General features: G+C 45.1%; 1 protein-coding gene across 1 annotated transcript in view; it reads right to left on the bottom strand.

Annotated features, from left to right (window-relative positions):
- ADAM12 (ADAM metallopeptidase domain 12) overlaps positions 1 to 17,166 on the bottom strand; it is a 390,013-nt gene that overhangs the window by 97,731 nt on the left and 275,116 nt on the right. The window contains exons 6-8 of the mRNA XM_065893995.1: positions 8,136 to 8,316; positions 1,413 to 1,478; positions 283 to 354 (exon numbers count right to left, since the gene is read on the bottom strand). Coding sequence (XP_065750067.1) covers positions 283 to 354; positions 1,413 to 1,478; positions 8,136 to 8,316 — 319 coding nt within the window. The remainder of the gene's footprint in view (positions 1 to 282; positions 355 to 1,412; positions 1,479 to 8,135; positions 8,317 to 17,166) is intronic.

Here is a 17,166-nt window from a genome sequence, read left to right as displayed (position 1 = left end):
ATTCTGGATCTAACTGGGGAGGTCAAAACGCCTTCCTGGCCAGAAGAGAGCCTGGCGGGAGATGGATGCCAAGGCCACCGAGGTCCAGACAGCGTGGGGTGGCATCTCCTGCAGCTGCTCCAGGTCCCAAGAATTCTCAGAAGAAGGGGAAGTTGGGTACCAGCCCAGGACCGGAGGCAGAACCCGACCTTCCTAAGTCAGATAGGATGTGTTTCATTCCCTCCACTTCATTCCCAAACATTTACATGCTGTGAGTGATCTAATTACCCCCAAAGAACTTACCTTGTCAACGTGATTAGCGATCTCTATTAATCGTTGTTTGACTTTTTCCAGGTCTTTTCCTTGCCTCTGAAACTTAATAATTTTAAATGTCAGCATTAACAATGGCTAGACTATCAATCAAATCTCATCTTCCCAGCTCCTGGAAATGTGGTCTCAGGCTCTGCAAATCCCCCAGGGCCCTCACTGGTTTATGGTGAAGTGAGCTCCCATCCTGCCCAGTAATTTCCCCATCCAGGGACTTTCTGAAACTCCCTGAAATTCACCCAAGCCAAGTGCTCAGAAGACAGTAACTTTTGTGAATTTTCCAGCCTCATAAATGATGGAGGCAGTGACATGTTTTGGCATCGAGAAAACAGACACAACCAGAAGGCCGTCCAAAGCCATTCTTCATATCATCAACTTGATTTTAACTTCCTCCGAAATCTCCTTTATATTTGTTTTTAAAAAATTAAAGAGTGAAAGTAATAGAAGCGCATGGCAACAAGTCAAACAATACAGAGAATGGATAAAAAGTTAATAAATTCCCACTTCTCCCCGCTAATCTGAACTTCCAGAGTGGGAACAGTTGCCTGTGAAATTGTCAAATCTGTTTCATTCATATGCGTTGAGCCAGTCTGGGAGAAAATGTCACCTAATTCATAATAGGTAGTAGAGGCAAGAAAAGGACACAGGGAAGATAATCTAAAAAATAATTAAAAATTAATTAAAAGAAAAAAAAACTAATACAGCATCAAGCCCTACTTTGGAAGGTAGGGTTTTTCTGCTGTGTCTACAGCCTTGATTCATTCATTCATTTTGGTTTAGGACATATCGGACATGTTTAAACTAAACTTTTCTCAAAAGTGTTTTAGAATACATTCTAAAACCATCTGCCATTTCCCACAAATAACTCTCCCTGTTTGGAGAGCTTAGCTACATGCAGTCCTTGCTAATATTTTATAATACCAGATACATTTTTAATATGTTATACTTTATAATATCAGGAAACCACTTTTTTCAATGGGTTGTATACAATGCTTTTAAGGCCTCATGGAAAATGAGGTTAAATAAAGCAAGTAATAACTTGCTAAACATTTTCTTTCGCCTTTTTTCTTTTTTAAACCAACCAAGAAATTTCAGAAAGTTCTTACCTCTCGGTTGTCTGCCACAATAACGAGCTCTACATACTTGGTCGTCTTGAGGGTCTCTCTTTTTTGCTGCCAAAAGTAAACATGGGTTTAATTTCCCTGACTGCCTCTCTGGGGCTTCCCGAACACTGTCAATGTCTCTCGACTCAAGCACTTGAATTAGGGCCCCACCCCGCCCTACTGACATCACTGGCTCCCACACCTCTGTCCCACCTAGAAGTTCACCTCCAACCCCCAAAACCTCTGTAAAACCTTCTCAACGTGAGCGGCCACTTTCCATTTCCATCTGGGAAATCCTTAAAAAGGAATCTAACCTTTCTGCTGAATCACTGATTATAGGATCAGAACAAGTTGAGATCATTATTAAACAAAACACATATGTAAACAAGCAAAACCAAAGCTCTCTCTGGAACAGGAGCCAATGAACTCTTCATTTCGGGCTGGATGTAGCACATTTCAAGATCACTACAGAAGATGATGGAATCAGGGTCTCACGGGTGTTCCCTTTGCCTTTGTGGTCTAGTTTTGTGATGTGGGAAAAGCCGATATATAAAGCGAATATATTTTGAGCAGGAACTGCATAGCCCTTCTGGGGAAACACTGAGTAGTCCATTCCAGGGAGCTGATTTCTGCAGGTGATCATTTTAAAATCTGGTTAGAAGCAAAGGAAGAATAGGGAACAGCCAGGCAGATAAATGGGGAACAGAGCCAGGCGAGAAGAAGGTGCTAGGAGGAAAACCAGAACGGAACAAGAGAAACAGAATAGGAAGAAACAGTGTCAAGGAAAAAAAAAAAAAAAAGACTGAAACATGCCACGGGAGAAAAAGGATTGGTAGGAGTGCAATAGTTGAGGAGAAGACAGAGATCGTATATCAAGGGGTAGGGGCTAAAGATGATGCAGAGAGCCCAATAGGAACTCCCTCCCAAATCAAGGCAGCCTCTGAAGTGGGTGACATTTTAATCATGTGTCTTCAAAAAACATCTGTACTCTTCCATGAATTACTGGGAGAATCCCAAAGGCACTTTCAGGAGAAAAAAAAGCAAGTCGTGGAGGGTGGTCTCAAGAAGCAAACATTAAAAACAAAAAACAAAGCCTTCAGTTTCTGCAATAAAATGCAGTCGGAGGAAATGAGGGTTGAACTGGTCTCGGTCCTCATAACTGATATCACTGCTGTGGGAGTTAACTACACACACTGCTTAATGTTGAAAACTTGCATGTTATAACCACGCTTTCAGACAAAAGCAAAAATGACCAAGGCATGCTTTGAATCAGCTTTCCAGTCACATAGTCCTGAGGGAAACATCTTTTATAAAACAAATCCCCATCAGTCCGCGATCTTCCAAACAGATTTTTACAGGAAAAATGTTTGTATCATAGCAGTGTTCCTCCTTGCGGCCCAGCTTTGCTGATTCATGAATTTAGGTATCCCTAAAGAAATCTGGAAACCTTATGGAGGAAGGAAAAATAAAGCACCACGAAAGGTATAATTTCTCATACTTTTACAACGTTACAAGGGACAAAAGTTAAGCTTTGTAACTATACGTTGTAGGCATGCTTTACGGTGAAAACGACATACACACAGAGGAAAGAAGATTAGCCCCAGTGGTACCCACTGGTTTATGCAAAATGAGACACCTTCTCGAAGTGTGAAGATCTTGTCCCTTCTCCTTATTCAGGTTTGGAAAGCAGAAGCCTCTTTTCCCCCCCATAATTCCCTGATTTACCATTAACAGATTCAGCTCATCTTACAGCAGAAAATATAGCTCTCTTAAAGAAAAAATAAACTAGCCTCCCATTGAAAAACTCATAGGGAGAGCCCTGGTTGTTCAGATGTTTACACCTTTCAGACTGCAAAGGGGTGAAATAAATGACCAGGGGATATTTCCAAATGGCCTTGGATCATCATTTAGAAAATACACAATTCCAGATAATGAAAACAAACACATGAACCCAATTTTCCTGTCTCTGCAGTTTTCAGAGAAGTCCAAATTTTCTCATGAATGCAGAGAATTGCTAGCTCAGAGAGAAACCTAACCACATAATAATAGAAAGCCACGGGGGAGTGGCGGGCTCATGGCGCAAAGGTTCCTTCTTCCTTCAGCTGCATACACAGAGAGGCTTAAATTACCTCCACATGATTTCCACCTATCTGGGCTATCCGGTTAAAAAAAATCATATTTAAAATGTTTGATATACAGAGCAACACTTGAAACTGGTTGCTTGATTGAATTTTCATTTTGGGGGGGTGACGATAAACAAAAGCCGTTCCCCAAACAGATAAGAGTATATAAGCCTCTGAGAATGGCCCAACCATTCTCTACTCCGAGGTGCAGACCGAGGGGTTCTTTGAGTCTTGCGCAAGCGGGAAGCTGTCCCTGGGCCTCTCAAAGTCATCACAGCCAAGTTCTCAGGGAGAATGACCCCTACACATGTTACAACAAGAACCCTGGCATCGGGAACTTAACCCGAGTCAGAAAACAAGTCGAGATGAGGGTGACAATAAATTCTCATTGCAACTCTCTCTTCCTATGGGCCAGGTCCCTGAAACAGTACAAGTCCTGAGGCTGGGGAGAGCTTGGAGTGTCGTAGCAGTGGGCAGGATGGCTATCGTCTGATGAGTGAGGGAAAAGTGTGGATGAGATGTGGCTGAAGATGGAGACAGAGGACAGGGGCCATGGCGAGGAGGCTGGCCGGTAATCTAATTATCGGAGAGCAGTGGGAGACCCTTGAATGTGAGGTTCTTTACACATCACTCTGGCTGCTGGGAGGAGAACGGATTATTGGAGGACCATAGGGGAAGTGGAGGGCGCAGGTGAGCGCTGGTGACAGTTTGAGGCTGTAAGGATGGAGACAGGCAAACAGATTCAAGTTGGATGTTTTAAGCAAACGACAACAACAACAAAACAGTAACAGTGGAACCAGGACCATTTCCATAGACGGTAAGATCAGCAAATTTGATGAATCAGAAGTTTGGTTTAACTTCCTCTGAGTAAAGAAAGATCATTTTTGGCTCAAGCCAGGCTCCGTGCCTTGCCTCTAAGGCCACTTTATGAATATGTATGAACTGAGTCCTGGTCTCTGCTGTGAAAGGTCATCTCTACCATCCTTACCGACGATTTGCATGGGGACCAAGCACACAGATCATGTCTGCGTGGGGTACAGCCTCTGAGGTCTGGCTAATAACACGGGCTGCAGAACAGCAAACAAACGAGACAAATGCTGGAAGAATGGGCTGAATCTGGTGAACTGAATGTTAATGGGGACAGATGCAAAGTACTGAAATTGAGTCTAAAACGCCAGTGGCAGAAGTGAGAGCTGTTACTTACTCATCTAGAGTTTCAGTCGATACAAGAGTCAATAGGAATCCACACCTGGATATTTTGGAACCTCGGTTCACACTGAGAGATGCTCAGAGCTCAGGGCCAAGGAAGCAATAGCAGTGCTGGCTCTGTTATCCACCAAGATTGAAGAACGACCAAGGCAGTAAAGGAACTTGGTATGTATGGCCTCTTAGAGGAGGTACAGAGGTGAGGGTGCTTATATTAGAGAAAAATTAAACATGTCTGCTCTAATTAACACGTTTTCCAGTAGTTCTGGCCAGTTCCAGATATTCAACTACTACTAGACTCTACAGAAAATACACAGTACTGTTAATACTACTCCCACCATCACTACTGTGACTTCTGTTAAACCAATATGGCAGCCTGTCTAGAAACCCAAAAGCAACAGCCCTGGTCCATTTCAGAGTGGCTGCCTTTGAGGAAACTACGGGGTCTCCCTGACCAGATGTCCTATTTGAACTGAGTAGCCCAAGCAAACATGGCTTTCTAGAGAAGGCATTGACTTTTACATTTGACTCCTAATTATCCATACTAGTGGAGGGGAACAATAGCACAGATAATCCCTGGAGAGCATAATTCAAAAATAATTTACATTTGCCTTCGGGATGTATTATGTGATTTTTCTCCAGCAGCAGATTTGTGGCCTTCACCTTCTTTAGAGTCTGCTCAGGCTTCTGTTAAAATTCGTTTGCATTTTTGAAGGAACAGCTGATGGACAGGGAGGGATCAGTCACAGGAGGGCTGAGTGGCCGGGGCGCTGCAGGCTGGACTTGAAAAGCTGCAGAGGAGGGAACCGGCGAGGAAGCCCTGGGACTGCAGGCACCCTTCCAGAAGCAACTCGGGTTCTCACTAAAATCTAATGTAAAGCCTTGTAAAAATGACAAACAATAGCTCAAGCTTATCTTATAGCCAGTGCATACCCCGAGTGCAGATTTATTCCTGCTGCTCGTCGAAGAAAAACACACACATCTGCTGAAAAATCTCAGTCTGCAGCCAATCTGTGCAATAGTTAACATTTAGTAGGGGCAGAAAAGTGCTGGGAAAAAGCAAATGCAGTTGTGGCAGTGCATAAACTAGATGGGTTCGATGCAGCTACATTGAGTTGTGAGTGTAAATAAAGGCACTGTTAAGTCTGGCAGGTAAGGGGCACAGAACATGAGTATTTCCCTTTCATATTTCCCAAAGGTACTGCCCCAAACTGTCTTGTGTATAATTTCAATTCTCACATATTCCACTTACTTGAAAATTGTGTTTTGTATTGTTTTCACAATATAGATGTGCTTTAAGTCAGAGACCTTTTCTCTTCCGTAAAAACAATCCCGACTATTTCTAGAGAGGAATATTGAGAACGGCATTGAAGCGCATGCAATGCCTCCCCTTTACAACGTAAAGGTTCATTTACACTTGCATACGCATGGTTAACAAAACAACATTGTTATTCAGGTTTTCTCCATCTCTCTGCACGTCAAAATGACTGGAGATTACTGTGCCAATCCTAGTTCTAGGGAGCCGTAAGCTTAGGTAAAGAATTAAAATATGGCTGGCAAGGCCTGACCAAGTCAGGACTGACTTCCAAATGAGACGGCAAACATATCTGAGTGCCGTTTAAACTGTCAAGTTATAAATCGCACAAGGTGGATAACGTGTGATCAACAAGGTACTCAAATCAAGACGCCTGGAAAACAAAATGCAAATGTTCTACTTGTTTATGACTGTGAAAGCTACGGCCTCATCACATCTTATCTGAGGTCTGGAATCAAAGGCAAGAGTAAGCGTGAAACAAATATGCCCTGGGACCACAGAGGCCGGTCTTTGGGATTCCATCTCTTAAATCTGTCACTCTAAGATGGCTCAGGGGAGGAGAGCAGGAAGAAGATTCTGTCAAGCTGTTGCTGATGGTGGAGGTGGGGGCACTTTTCAAGTCCTTTTCTCCGGGATTGAGATTCAGTCCCACTACTGAGTGTCAACGTCAAAGTCAGCCACAGTGCCTGACGGGGTGTGATGGGGAAAAACAAGAAAAAAAGAGGTTGCCAGCACCTGCTGCAGAAAACCTTGGGAGGATGTTAACAAACAGAGGAAGTTAGGGTCATATAGGTGGAATCAGGATGGAAAGAATGAATGTAAAGTTAAAATGAAAAGTCCTAAAGCAGTTCAGTTAAAAGCAGGTTAGGGGAACACACACCTCTCCACAGGTAGGAGGAAGATTTTAAGAAGGAGAAGAAATCGCTTAGGATAACGTTTACTGTCTGAATTGAGAAAAATGATTAGGAATAAAAAGAGGCACAATATTTATGAAGGGTTGAGTGGTAAGCAGTGTGACGCTCAAATTAAAGTCAGGAAGGACAAAGGGTGTCAAATGGAACCTTGAAAACATGTCCCCAGACCATCAAATGTAAGCACATCGTTAAGTGACATCATATCTAGGAATTCTTCATTTCTTGTCAACAGAAGAACAGGAAAGATAGAGATGAAAAATCAGGAAGTCGTTGATAACCTCCTATCGGGTTGTAGTCTTTTGAGTTCAGGGCCTCCAGCCAGATGTGGCTACCCTCACTCCTTTTTAAGAGTTCTGCTGCGGTCTGTGGAGCCCACGTGATACTGATGTAAAAGGGTCAGGCAGCCATTCGGGGTGCAGGTGTCCTGGTGCTGCACCAGGGGGGGACCTCTTAGTCGGGGGGGACATCTGTGGTCCAGACTCCATTAGGGCAGCTACTCTCTCCAGTCCTGCGGCAGAAGGGAAGACCTGTGATGAGCAGACCCAGGGGCAGGTGGCCAGGAAGCAGAGACCCCTCGAGGGAAGTGGGACAGGCGCCCCCTAGTATGGACTGGGGGTAAACACCACCCCTCAGCCACACTGCTGGACCAAGACCCAGGGCAGGCGAGTGGGCAGTGGCAGGGAATGCTGTGCAAATCCTAATGAAGACCCTAATTATAGGGTCTTATTATGAAGACCCTAATTTTGAAGACCCTAATTTTGCGTTGGCAAAACCTCCATATTGTCTGTCTCTTCCTGTAGAAGGGAGAGCTGCCCAAGGGTGTGGCGGTTCCGGTTCAGTTCTGTGTACCATGGAGGGCCCCAACGGTGAGGCAGACTCCTGGGTCTAGGCCCAGAAGGTTCTCACCGGAGTCGTGATTTTGTATCCTCTGAGCTCACCTCTACCCAGCATAGGTTAATGAGTCTGAGGCTGACGTTTAATACAACGATGAAGCTTTCAGTATCTGATTATGTTCTGCCCATATCATAGCAACCACCTCCAGATAAACTGGGTAATAACTCCATCCCTCAGACACAAATGGCAAAGTTTCTCCAGACGGCCTAGCAGTGGGTGTCCCTAGCTGGAGCCCCCAGCTCCCCAGAGACACCACGTGGGGTTTCCCTCCTACCCTTCTTGTCCAAGTCTGGGAGGGCGGTGGGAGCCTGTCATGCATAGCGAGGCCCGTTGTGTTTGATCCACAGGATCCCCAGGTGCTCTGCAGGTTCTCCACTGGGAAGAGTTTGTATCTGTTGGTTTCATTTTTCATTGGCTCCAAAATGTAGGTTTTATTTTCGAATGTAATAAGTCCCCTGTTGAAAAAGAAAGAAGAAAAATTATGTAACTTTTAAGGGCAGTTTCTTGTTCATGGCTAAAACCCAGTTCTTATTCAGAGAATCAAAGGAGAAATACCAATTTATTTATATTCTCAGGTCTGAATTAGAAAGGACATTCCTGTACCATATGTTTGCATTGATTTATTTTTGCAAATCTTTTGAAAACCGAGTCTGCGAAGTTTTTTTGTTTCAAATATTTTATGGTAAAGAATCGACTGTGTTTAGTCTTTACGTTTTTCGTTTGCTTGTGTTTTACTTCTCAAGGATATACTGCTGGGGAGAAGAGTTGAGAGAAAAGATGTTTCATCCGCCTAGAAAATAACTAGATCTGGATTAGCAGACATGATTCAGGAGGGAAATCTTTTTTTTTTTTTAAAGGAAAATTCCTACACCTGAATTATTCATCCTGATCAACTAAATTTCCTAAATAGTTGAAAGGATTCTGAAATACGGTTAAGTATAAACCTATGCTTTTCTCGAACTTACGGTTATCAAAGGCTAAGGGAGTGGGAGGGATAAATTAGGAGTTTGGGATTAGCAGATACATACTACTATATACAGTACAGATAAACGACAAGGTCCTACTGCATAGAACAGGGAACTATATTCATTATCTTGTAATAACCTATAATGGAAAAGAATCTGAAAAATAGCATATATATAATATATATAATTTGTATATATTTTTACATAAAACCAAATCACTTTGCTGTACACCAGAAACTAACACAACATTGTAAATCAACTATACTTCCAAAAAAAAGAATTAAAGAAGAGTATGCTTTTTTTTGTATTTTACTTAGTTAATTTGTGGGAGTACTGGGCATATAACCCGAGAAAACCATAATTCACAAAGAGTCATGTACCACGATGTTCATTGCAGCATTACTAAAAATAGCCAGAACATGGAAGCAACCTAAGTGTCCATCGACAGATGAATGGATAAAGGAGATGTGGCACATATATACAGTGGAATATTACTCAGCCATAAAAAGAAACGAAATTGAGCTATTTGTAATGAGGTGGATGGACCTAGAGTCTGTCATACAGAGTGAAGTAAGTCAGAAAGAGAAAGACAAATACCATATGCTAACACATATATATGGAATTTAAGAAGAAAAATGTCATGAAGAACCTAGGGGTAAGACAGGAATAAAGACACAGATCTACTAGAGAACGGACTTGAGGATACGGGGAGGGGGAAGGGTGAGCTGTGACAAAGCGAGAGAGAGGCATGTACATATATACACTACCAAACGTAAGGTGGATAGCTGGTGGGAAGCAGCCGCATAGCACGGGAGATCAGCTCGGTGCTTTGTGACCACCTAGAGGGCTGGGATAGGGAGAGTGGGAGGGAGACGCAAGAGGGAGGGGATATGGGGATATATGTATACGTATAGCTGATTGACTTTGTTATACAGCAGCAACTAACACAACAATGCAAAGCAATTATATTCCAATAAAGATTAAAAATAAAAAGGACACATTTGCTAAATATTTTAACTTGCAGAGACAGAGGTGGCCTTATGCCATGGATCCCAAAGCATGTCTGACCTTCTGGAGCAGGACAGAGCTCCAGGAGGCTGTGTCCTCCTTCCTGGAAATGAGCCATGTCAGTTTCTTTAAGTGATGGGGGAACATTGGCCTACACACTGGTTTTCCTTTCTCTTTTCCAATGTGGAATAAGAAGTACTTTAACTTAAAAAGGCTCTTCCTGATGTTGAAATCAGTTTTTTCTTTAGAGAAATGAGAACTTGGGTAACAGTAAACTAGCAGCTCCGAGAGTTCCCACACATCTAGCAACTTCTGTTATTGATCAAGTAGACCGCAATCATAAATGCATACAATTTTCATGCAAAATTCATCTGATTGTAAATAGATGCTTCTAACACAGTGACTCAACCTTTTTTGAGACATGAACCTCCTTATACTCTCCCCAGAAGAATTCCCATCTATGTAGATGCACAGTATTTTGCAGAAAATTTCAGGAGATTCAGGACTATGGATGAGGTCCGTGGGCTCCAGGTTTTAGGGCATCAGTTCCAAGGATTTAAGAAATAGCTTAGGGCTTCCCTGGTGGCGCAGTGGTTGAGAGTCCGCCTGCTGATGCAGGGGACATGGGTTCGTATCCCGGTCCAGGAAGATCCCACATGCCGCGGAGCGGCTGGGCCCGTGAGCCATGGCCGCTGAGCCTGGGCGTCTGGAGCCTGTGCTCCACAACGGGAGAGGCCACAGCAGTGAGAGGCCCGCGTACCACAAAAAAAAAAAAAAAAAGAAATAGCTTAGTCCTCAAGAAACAGCTGAAAAAGTCGGGCGCTCCACCAGTTTCTTTCAGACGATCTGAGCTTGTTTCCAAAGGATGGAGCTTGAAAGGTGTTCCTATAACATCCACTATTGCTCATTTGTTCAGCCATTTACTCATCCAATGCTTATTGATGGCCCATTTATAGGTGACTATTTAATCTTTCTTAAATTTTAATGGAACAACAGTATTTCAATCCTCAAATAGTATGGAAGGAAAAGGCTTTATTTGGCAAATATTTATTTTGAACGCAACCGGTGAGCCCATACAAGCTGATCAGTTCATTATTATTCAGCTGGTTTACTCCACTAGCCCTGTTTTGTGAAGTGTTACAGGCAGTGAAAGAAACAGCAAGATCATGTCCAGGATGACCGCAGCCTAACTGAGAAGATCACGCCGAGACACACGGGGCAGCTGGAAAACACTGGAGAGTTAAGCTGTGTGTTACCAATAATCGCGACACTTAACTGTTCAGAGATGGGGCAGCCAGTGTGGTTTGGCGTAACTGAGAAGTTTTGGCTATTTTCAAATCCCACAGATTGATTAAAAGTCATTACATACAACTGTTCTCTTCTACACCCTGGTCCCCTACTCCCAACCCCCCAAACTACAGTCTTCACGCATCTCCAAGTAGATCTATTCATATAGACAGGACTTTGGTCATCAGCTCTGGGGTGGCTTGTATTTTTTTCTTTGAAAAGTGCTTTATGAACTAAAACTTAGATTTCTCAGTTTAGAATGGGTAGTAGGACATTTCTGTTTATTAAAGTTGATTTTGAAAAACCCTAAATTAAGAAAAAGATCTTTAAAAAAAAAAAGGCCAGGGTAAAGTGGAAAATGAATACCCTTGAGGGGAAAAGAGAGATTGGCTAGAAAGCTGACTGTCCTGCCCTAAAAAGAAAATGACACCGACATTTCATTTTTCATTGCAACATTTTCTATTTTGCATTGGATTTCAATAAGCTGAACACTTACGGTAAAATCTGTCACCAAGTTCTAATCACGAGAAGCACATGACCGAAAAAGATTTTCTACTTAATGGAAAATTTCTAGAAATTGTTACTCACTCATAAAAATGTTCTGGTATCTCCTTTTATCTTTTAAGTCATCCAAAGGCCAGATGTTGAGAAACTGGGGTGAAGCCTTTCCCTGTGCTCCAAACAATTGGCAGCCTATAATACATCTTAATTAAATAATTGCTTTGGACTGTCTTGTGTATAATTAATCATTTAGCTCTAGAGATTGCTGGAAACCACAGTGGACACAAAATTCAAGGATTCGGGGTTTCTGAGATGTGAAAATTCGATGTTCTCACAGCCCTTTCTGGCCCCAAACTAGATAAGCGAATGTAATTTAAGTTGAATGTCATAGGTATTTAGCTGTTAACTTGGAGTTGGAAGTATCTCAGAGTGTGGAATTTAAATCCAGCAGACTTTGAAAGTGGGGTTCTCTTCCCACTGGTAGAGCAGGGGCAGAGAGGTTAGAAGACAGTTGCCAATGTTTGGGAAAGATGAAGACTGTGGGTATCTCCTCTATGGGGAGATTAAGAGGATCTGGAGAACACCGGACTGGCCCTTATGAGGGGAGGGTGAGGCCAACTTCCGGGGCAGTGAGTGGTGCTGAATGGGAGAAGCAGAAGAGAGGGACGGTTGGAGATGACGAGGGCCACCCCTCATGGCACTCTGCCTAGGATCCAGGCTCAGTGGATCCCCAGAGAGCACAGCTCAGGTCATTCTCCCTGCTGTCGAGGGCACACAGGTAGCTGGAGGTACAGGTGGGACCCCGTCTTCACCCAGGTATCTGAGGCTTGAGATGTTCAGCCCCTGCGCTCTCCTGCCTGCCTCCCTCCCGTGCTGTCTTGAGAGGGTTGTAGGGCCTGAAACAGGGATGACTGTGACAGAGGAAGAAGTCAAAGGGGAAGGGGCCGAAGAAATGGAGCTGCTGTTTGAAAACAGGCAGGCTTAAATTTCAAAACCCTACTGTTTTTCCTTCAACGGAAACAAAGAGGAATCTATTAAAATTTTAACGGCTTAAATATTAAATAGATTTACTATTTTCTTAGCTTTCAAAGTGATAACTCAGGGAACCTACACTTCCTCAAGATAAGTTTCTGTCCTTCTCGAAATTCAGTTTTTAATCTCCAAAGCAATGGTGAGTCAGGCAATAACACAGCTGACTGGCGCTGTTCTTCATATGATTTTTCTTTCTACTCCCAGGCCAGCAGGGTAGTGGCACATGGATTCTGATGACCTGTAATCAGATGATGATTCAAAAATGGGAATTAACCTTGCTAATCCTGTGTTCAATTACTAACTGAATTTTCTTGGAAATAGACCTTGGGGCTCAAAACTGTGCTGCCAGTCGTCTTAGAGATGCAGTTGGCATGAGATTTAATTTCAGTCCTTTTTGGGAGGAGCTCACGGGTAAAAGCGGTACCCCACCTCATCTGTGTTTGATACACAGCGATGGCAGCAGTATTAGTGAACACAGTAGCACCATCAGGTTTATTTTCAACAAGTAATTCCCACGTGAACTACTCATGTATAATCAGAACAAATATTCATTATCCCCTGCTACGTGCAAAGCACCAGGCTAGCTCCCATGGAACCCATAAAGGCATCTCACCCAGGGTTCCCATTTCAAATGTAATTCATAATCAGGTTTGGGAGACATGACCAAAGAGGTAAAACAAACTGTTATAAAAAATGTTAAGGGTAGCTATTACTACCACATGCCAACACATATATATGGAATCTAAAAAAAAAAATGGTTCTGAAGAACCTAGGGGTTAGGTCAGGAATAAAGACGCAGATGTAGAGAATGGACTTGAGGACACGGGGAGGGGGAAGGGGAAGCTGGGACGAGGTGAGAGAGTGATACTGACATATATACACTACCAAATGTAAAACAGATAGCTATCGGGGAAGCAGCCGCATAGCACAAGGAGCTCAGCTCAGTGCTTTGTGACCACCTAGAGGGGTGAGATAGGGAGGGTGGGAGGGAGACGCAAGAGGGAAGGGATCTGGGGACGCGTGTATACGCGTAGCTGATTCACTTTGTTATACAGCAGCAACTAACACAACAATGTAAAGCAATTATACTCCAATAAAGATGTTAAAAAAAAAAGAATAGCTATTACTGGCATATCAGTAATAATAATAGCAGCTATGACTGATGGTTACCCTGAGCCAGGCTCCTTCCTAGAAGTAACAGCTCTATTGAGAAATATTTCACCAAGCATTAAGCTCGCTCTTTCAAAGCATGCGATTCAATGGTTTTTTAGTATATTCACTGAGTTGTACAAACATCACCACCGTCTAATTCCAGAATGTTTTCATCACCCCTAAAGCAAACCCTGTACCCTTAGCAGTCACTCCTTCCCCTTCCCTGCCGCCATGAACCAGGCTCTCGAAGCCTCTGTTTTCTCTAATATTCACAGCAGTCCTCTTAAGCAGGTATGATGAGCCCCTTTCATTAACAGGAAGCCAATGACAGAGCCCATGGTCTCTGTGCTTCCCCAAAAGATATATCCAAGTCTTCATCCCTGGTACCTGTGAATATAAACCTTCAAAAAGGCGGAGGGGACTTCCCCGCCGGTCCGGTGGTTAAGACTCCCATGCTTCCAATGCAGGTGGCGAAGGTTCGATCCCCTGGTGGGGAACTAAGATCCCACGTGCCGCGTGGAGCAGCAAAAAACAAACAAAAAAAACAACAGGGGGCAGTGGTTTGCAGATGTGATTCACCGGAAGATATCAAGATAAGATTATCCTGGATTTAGGGTGGGCCCTAAATTCAATGACGTGTGTCCCCATAAGAGACAGAAAAAAGAGAAGACACAGACACACAGGGGCGAAGGCCCTGTGGACAGAGGCAGAGACTGGAGTGATGCAGCCACAAGGCCAGGAACGCTGAGGACTGCCAGGAACCAGGAGAGAGGCATGGATGGACTCTCCCTCAGAGCCTCCAAAAGGAACCAACCCTGCCAACACCTTGACTTCAGGCTTCTGGCCTCCAGAACTGCGAGAGAAGACATTTCTGTTGCCTTAAAGCCCCCCAGTTTGCGGTCATTTGTTACGGCAGCCCTAGGAAACTAGCACAGGCACACAGCTGGTCAGTGGCAGAGCCAGGATACCCCAGACGGACCTGGCTCCCAAGCCTGCTCCCTTGTCTTTGGCCACTCGGGATGGTCAGCCCCTCTCCTGAGTCACCAAGGACTTGTGCCAGGGTGGGCACAGCTGAATTCCAAGTGCAAAATGCCAGAGAAACTCAGAGCTGCCCAGAGGCTGGGCAGTCAGCCCAGCGCTGACCTAGGAATGGTTGACAAACAGCCCATGTGAAACGGGGGCCTTGAAGGGAGTTCTGGAGGATGTGGGGGGGGGGGGACCTGCAGGTGTGGGGAGCTCAGGGGCCAGGTGAACGGCCTCGAAGAAGCAAGAGTGCAGTGAGAGAAAGGTCAGCGTGTGCTCAGAAAGAAACACTGGGGCTGAAACGGAGACGTGCGGAAGGATAGCGGGGCCACAGAAGGAGGGCGGGCACTGGACCTGGGCGGTGGTCGATGCCAGGCAAGGCACTCACGTTGGCTTTAGACCTCGGGCTGCACCTGTGGCCTCGTCACCCACCGTGCCGCACACGCTTTGCACAGAAGACAATATTGCGTCTTCTATGCACTTCCAGCTCCCAACTGCTGGGACTTGTCGCTTGCTGGCCCCTCTTCCTCTGCCTTTCCCCACCTCCATCCCGGGACCTCTATCAAATCCACCGGCTCCTTGCCTTGTAACCGGTGGCAGCCACCCCTCTGGCCTGCGGGATGCAGCTGCTCTGGGGCCACGTCTTCACCCAAAGGCTCCCACCGTTCCCGGGCAGCCCTCGGGCAGAGCCTTCCAGGCTGAAGCATAACCTCTGAGGTCCAGGTTAGCCATACCTCCCTGCAGGATTCCCTGGGCCCTTCTGCCGAGTTTCTTGTGTGGTTTTGTGTACAACTACTTCACGGAACTTGCTTCCTCCTATTAAAATGATGTCTGGCTGCAGTGATCAGTGTGTGAGGAGGTGATGGCTAAACACCCGTGGAAACACTGTTGCACAAGCACGTGGGTGAACAGGGGCTCTGACATGTAGGCCGTGGGGAGCCGTGTGGTTTTGAGTGCAGAGGGTGGCGGGACTTATGTTCGAGCAGTGTTTTTGAAACACGACCTTCTGGAATGTGTAAGATGGATGGGAAGGGAAGGGTGGAGGAAGCATGGGTGCGACGCAATTTGAAAATCCTGGAGGGAGGGAGGGCTGCTCTGGGGTGGCGACGGGGGAATGGGGAAGGGGAGATGGATGAGGGAGATGCTGTAAGGGGTGGGCGTGGGAGGGGCTGGTGACTGCCAGAGGTTATCAGAGATCCCCCCAGGGGCCAAGCTAGGAGCCTGGGATGGGCTGGACCTTGAATGGAAAAGAGTTCGGGGGTGGGGGGCCAGTCTGGGGACCAGGGAGTTGGGATTTGGACCTTCTGAATTCTGAATGAGAGTAGAGCCTGGGAGGACTGAGATTGACCTTGGGGGTCCTTCAGGGTGGGGACCAGAGCAGCCTTGGAGATGGTGCAGAAGGGCTCCAAACCCAGCTGTGGCTCCCACAGATGTTTACACAGGATGACGGAATGAATATCTCCATGGAGGAAGAGGAAGGGAGAAGGAGAGCCCTCACCAGAGGTGGCGTGGCCTGCGGGGTGGAGGGGAGCCAGCCGAGCCCAGCCTGATAGAAGCTAGGGGAGCAGAAGGTCACAGAACAGAGGTCAAGGTCAAATGAACTTCACCTCCCACTCTAAGCTAATTTCTTTCTTAACGTGATCTACTACACTTTAAAGATTTTTTAAAATTTGAACTGGCTGGGATTAAGTTTCACTGACCACCTGATGGCTTGGGGAGAGCACATTTATTCCACCCATGTTTATTGAGCACCTATAACGTGCCAGGTTCTAGACAGTGCTAGGGTGGGCCCAGGGCCCTGCTTTCCTAGCAGACAGGACAGCAAAGGCAAGGTCATCTCCACGTGCCTGACTTTTCGGCCCCTTACACCACTTTGCCATGGGCCATTTAGCTTGAGCTGTGACATCTGGAAAACCCACATCCACCCAGATCAACGAACACTCAAGTCCAGCTGAGAGGTACCAGGGAGGATGGCGGGCAGCTCCTCGGCATCCTTGGACGTGGCCAGTCCTTCAGGAGGGCTGAGGCTCATTTCCCAGCAGGGCTGAGGCTCATTTCCCAGCACTCGCCTCACTCCCTCTGACTTGTTTTCCTCCTAAGATCCTTTTTTCACTTTCTCGGCTGAGATTTCTGGTCAATTTCTTCAAATGGATCAATTCAACGTGTTTGTTAAATTATAAATAACAACACTGCATCAAAGCAGAACTTTTCCTTTCTTTCTTTTTAAAAAAATGATGGTGTGATTGCCCTGATCACTAAATCGCAAACGATTACTTTCATTATAATGGTTATTTCTGATTCCATGGACCGTAACACTGGTCAATTCTACCCTTTGAA

The sequence above is a fragment of the Phocoena phocoena genome, chromosome 16 (assembly GCF_963924675.1).
Source record: "Phocoena phocoena chromosome 16, mPhoPho1.1, whole genome shotgun sequence".
Taxonomy (NCBI): domain Eukaryota; kingdom Metazoa; phylum Chordata; class Mammalia; order Artiodactyla; family Phocoenidae; genus Phocoena; species Phocoena phocoena.
The sequence above is the reverse complement of the archived record's forward strand: the minus strand, read 5'-3'. Positions and strand labels throughout refer to the sequence as shown.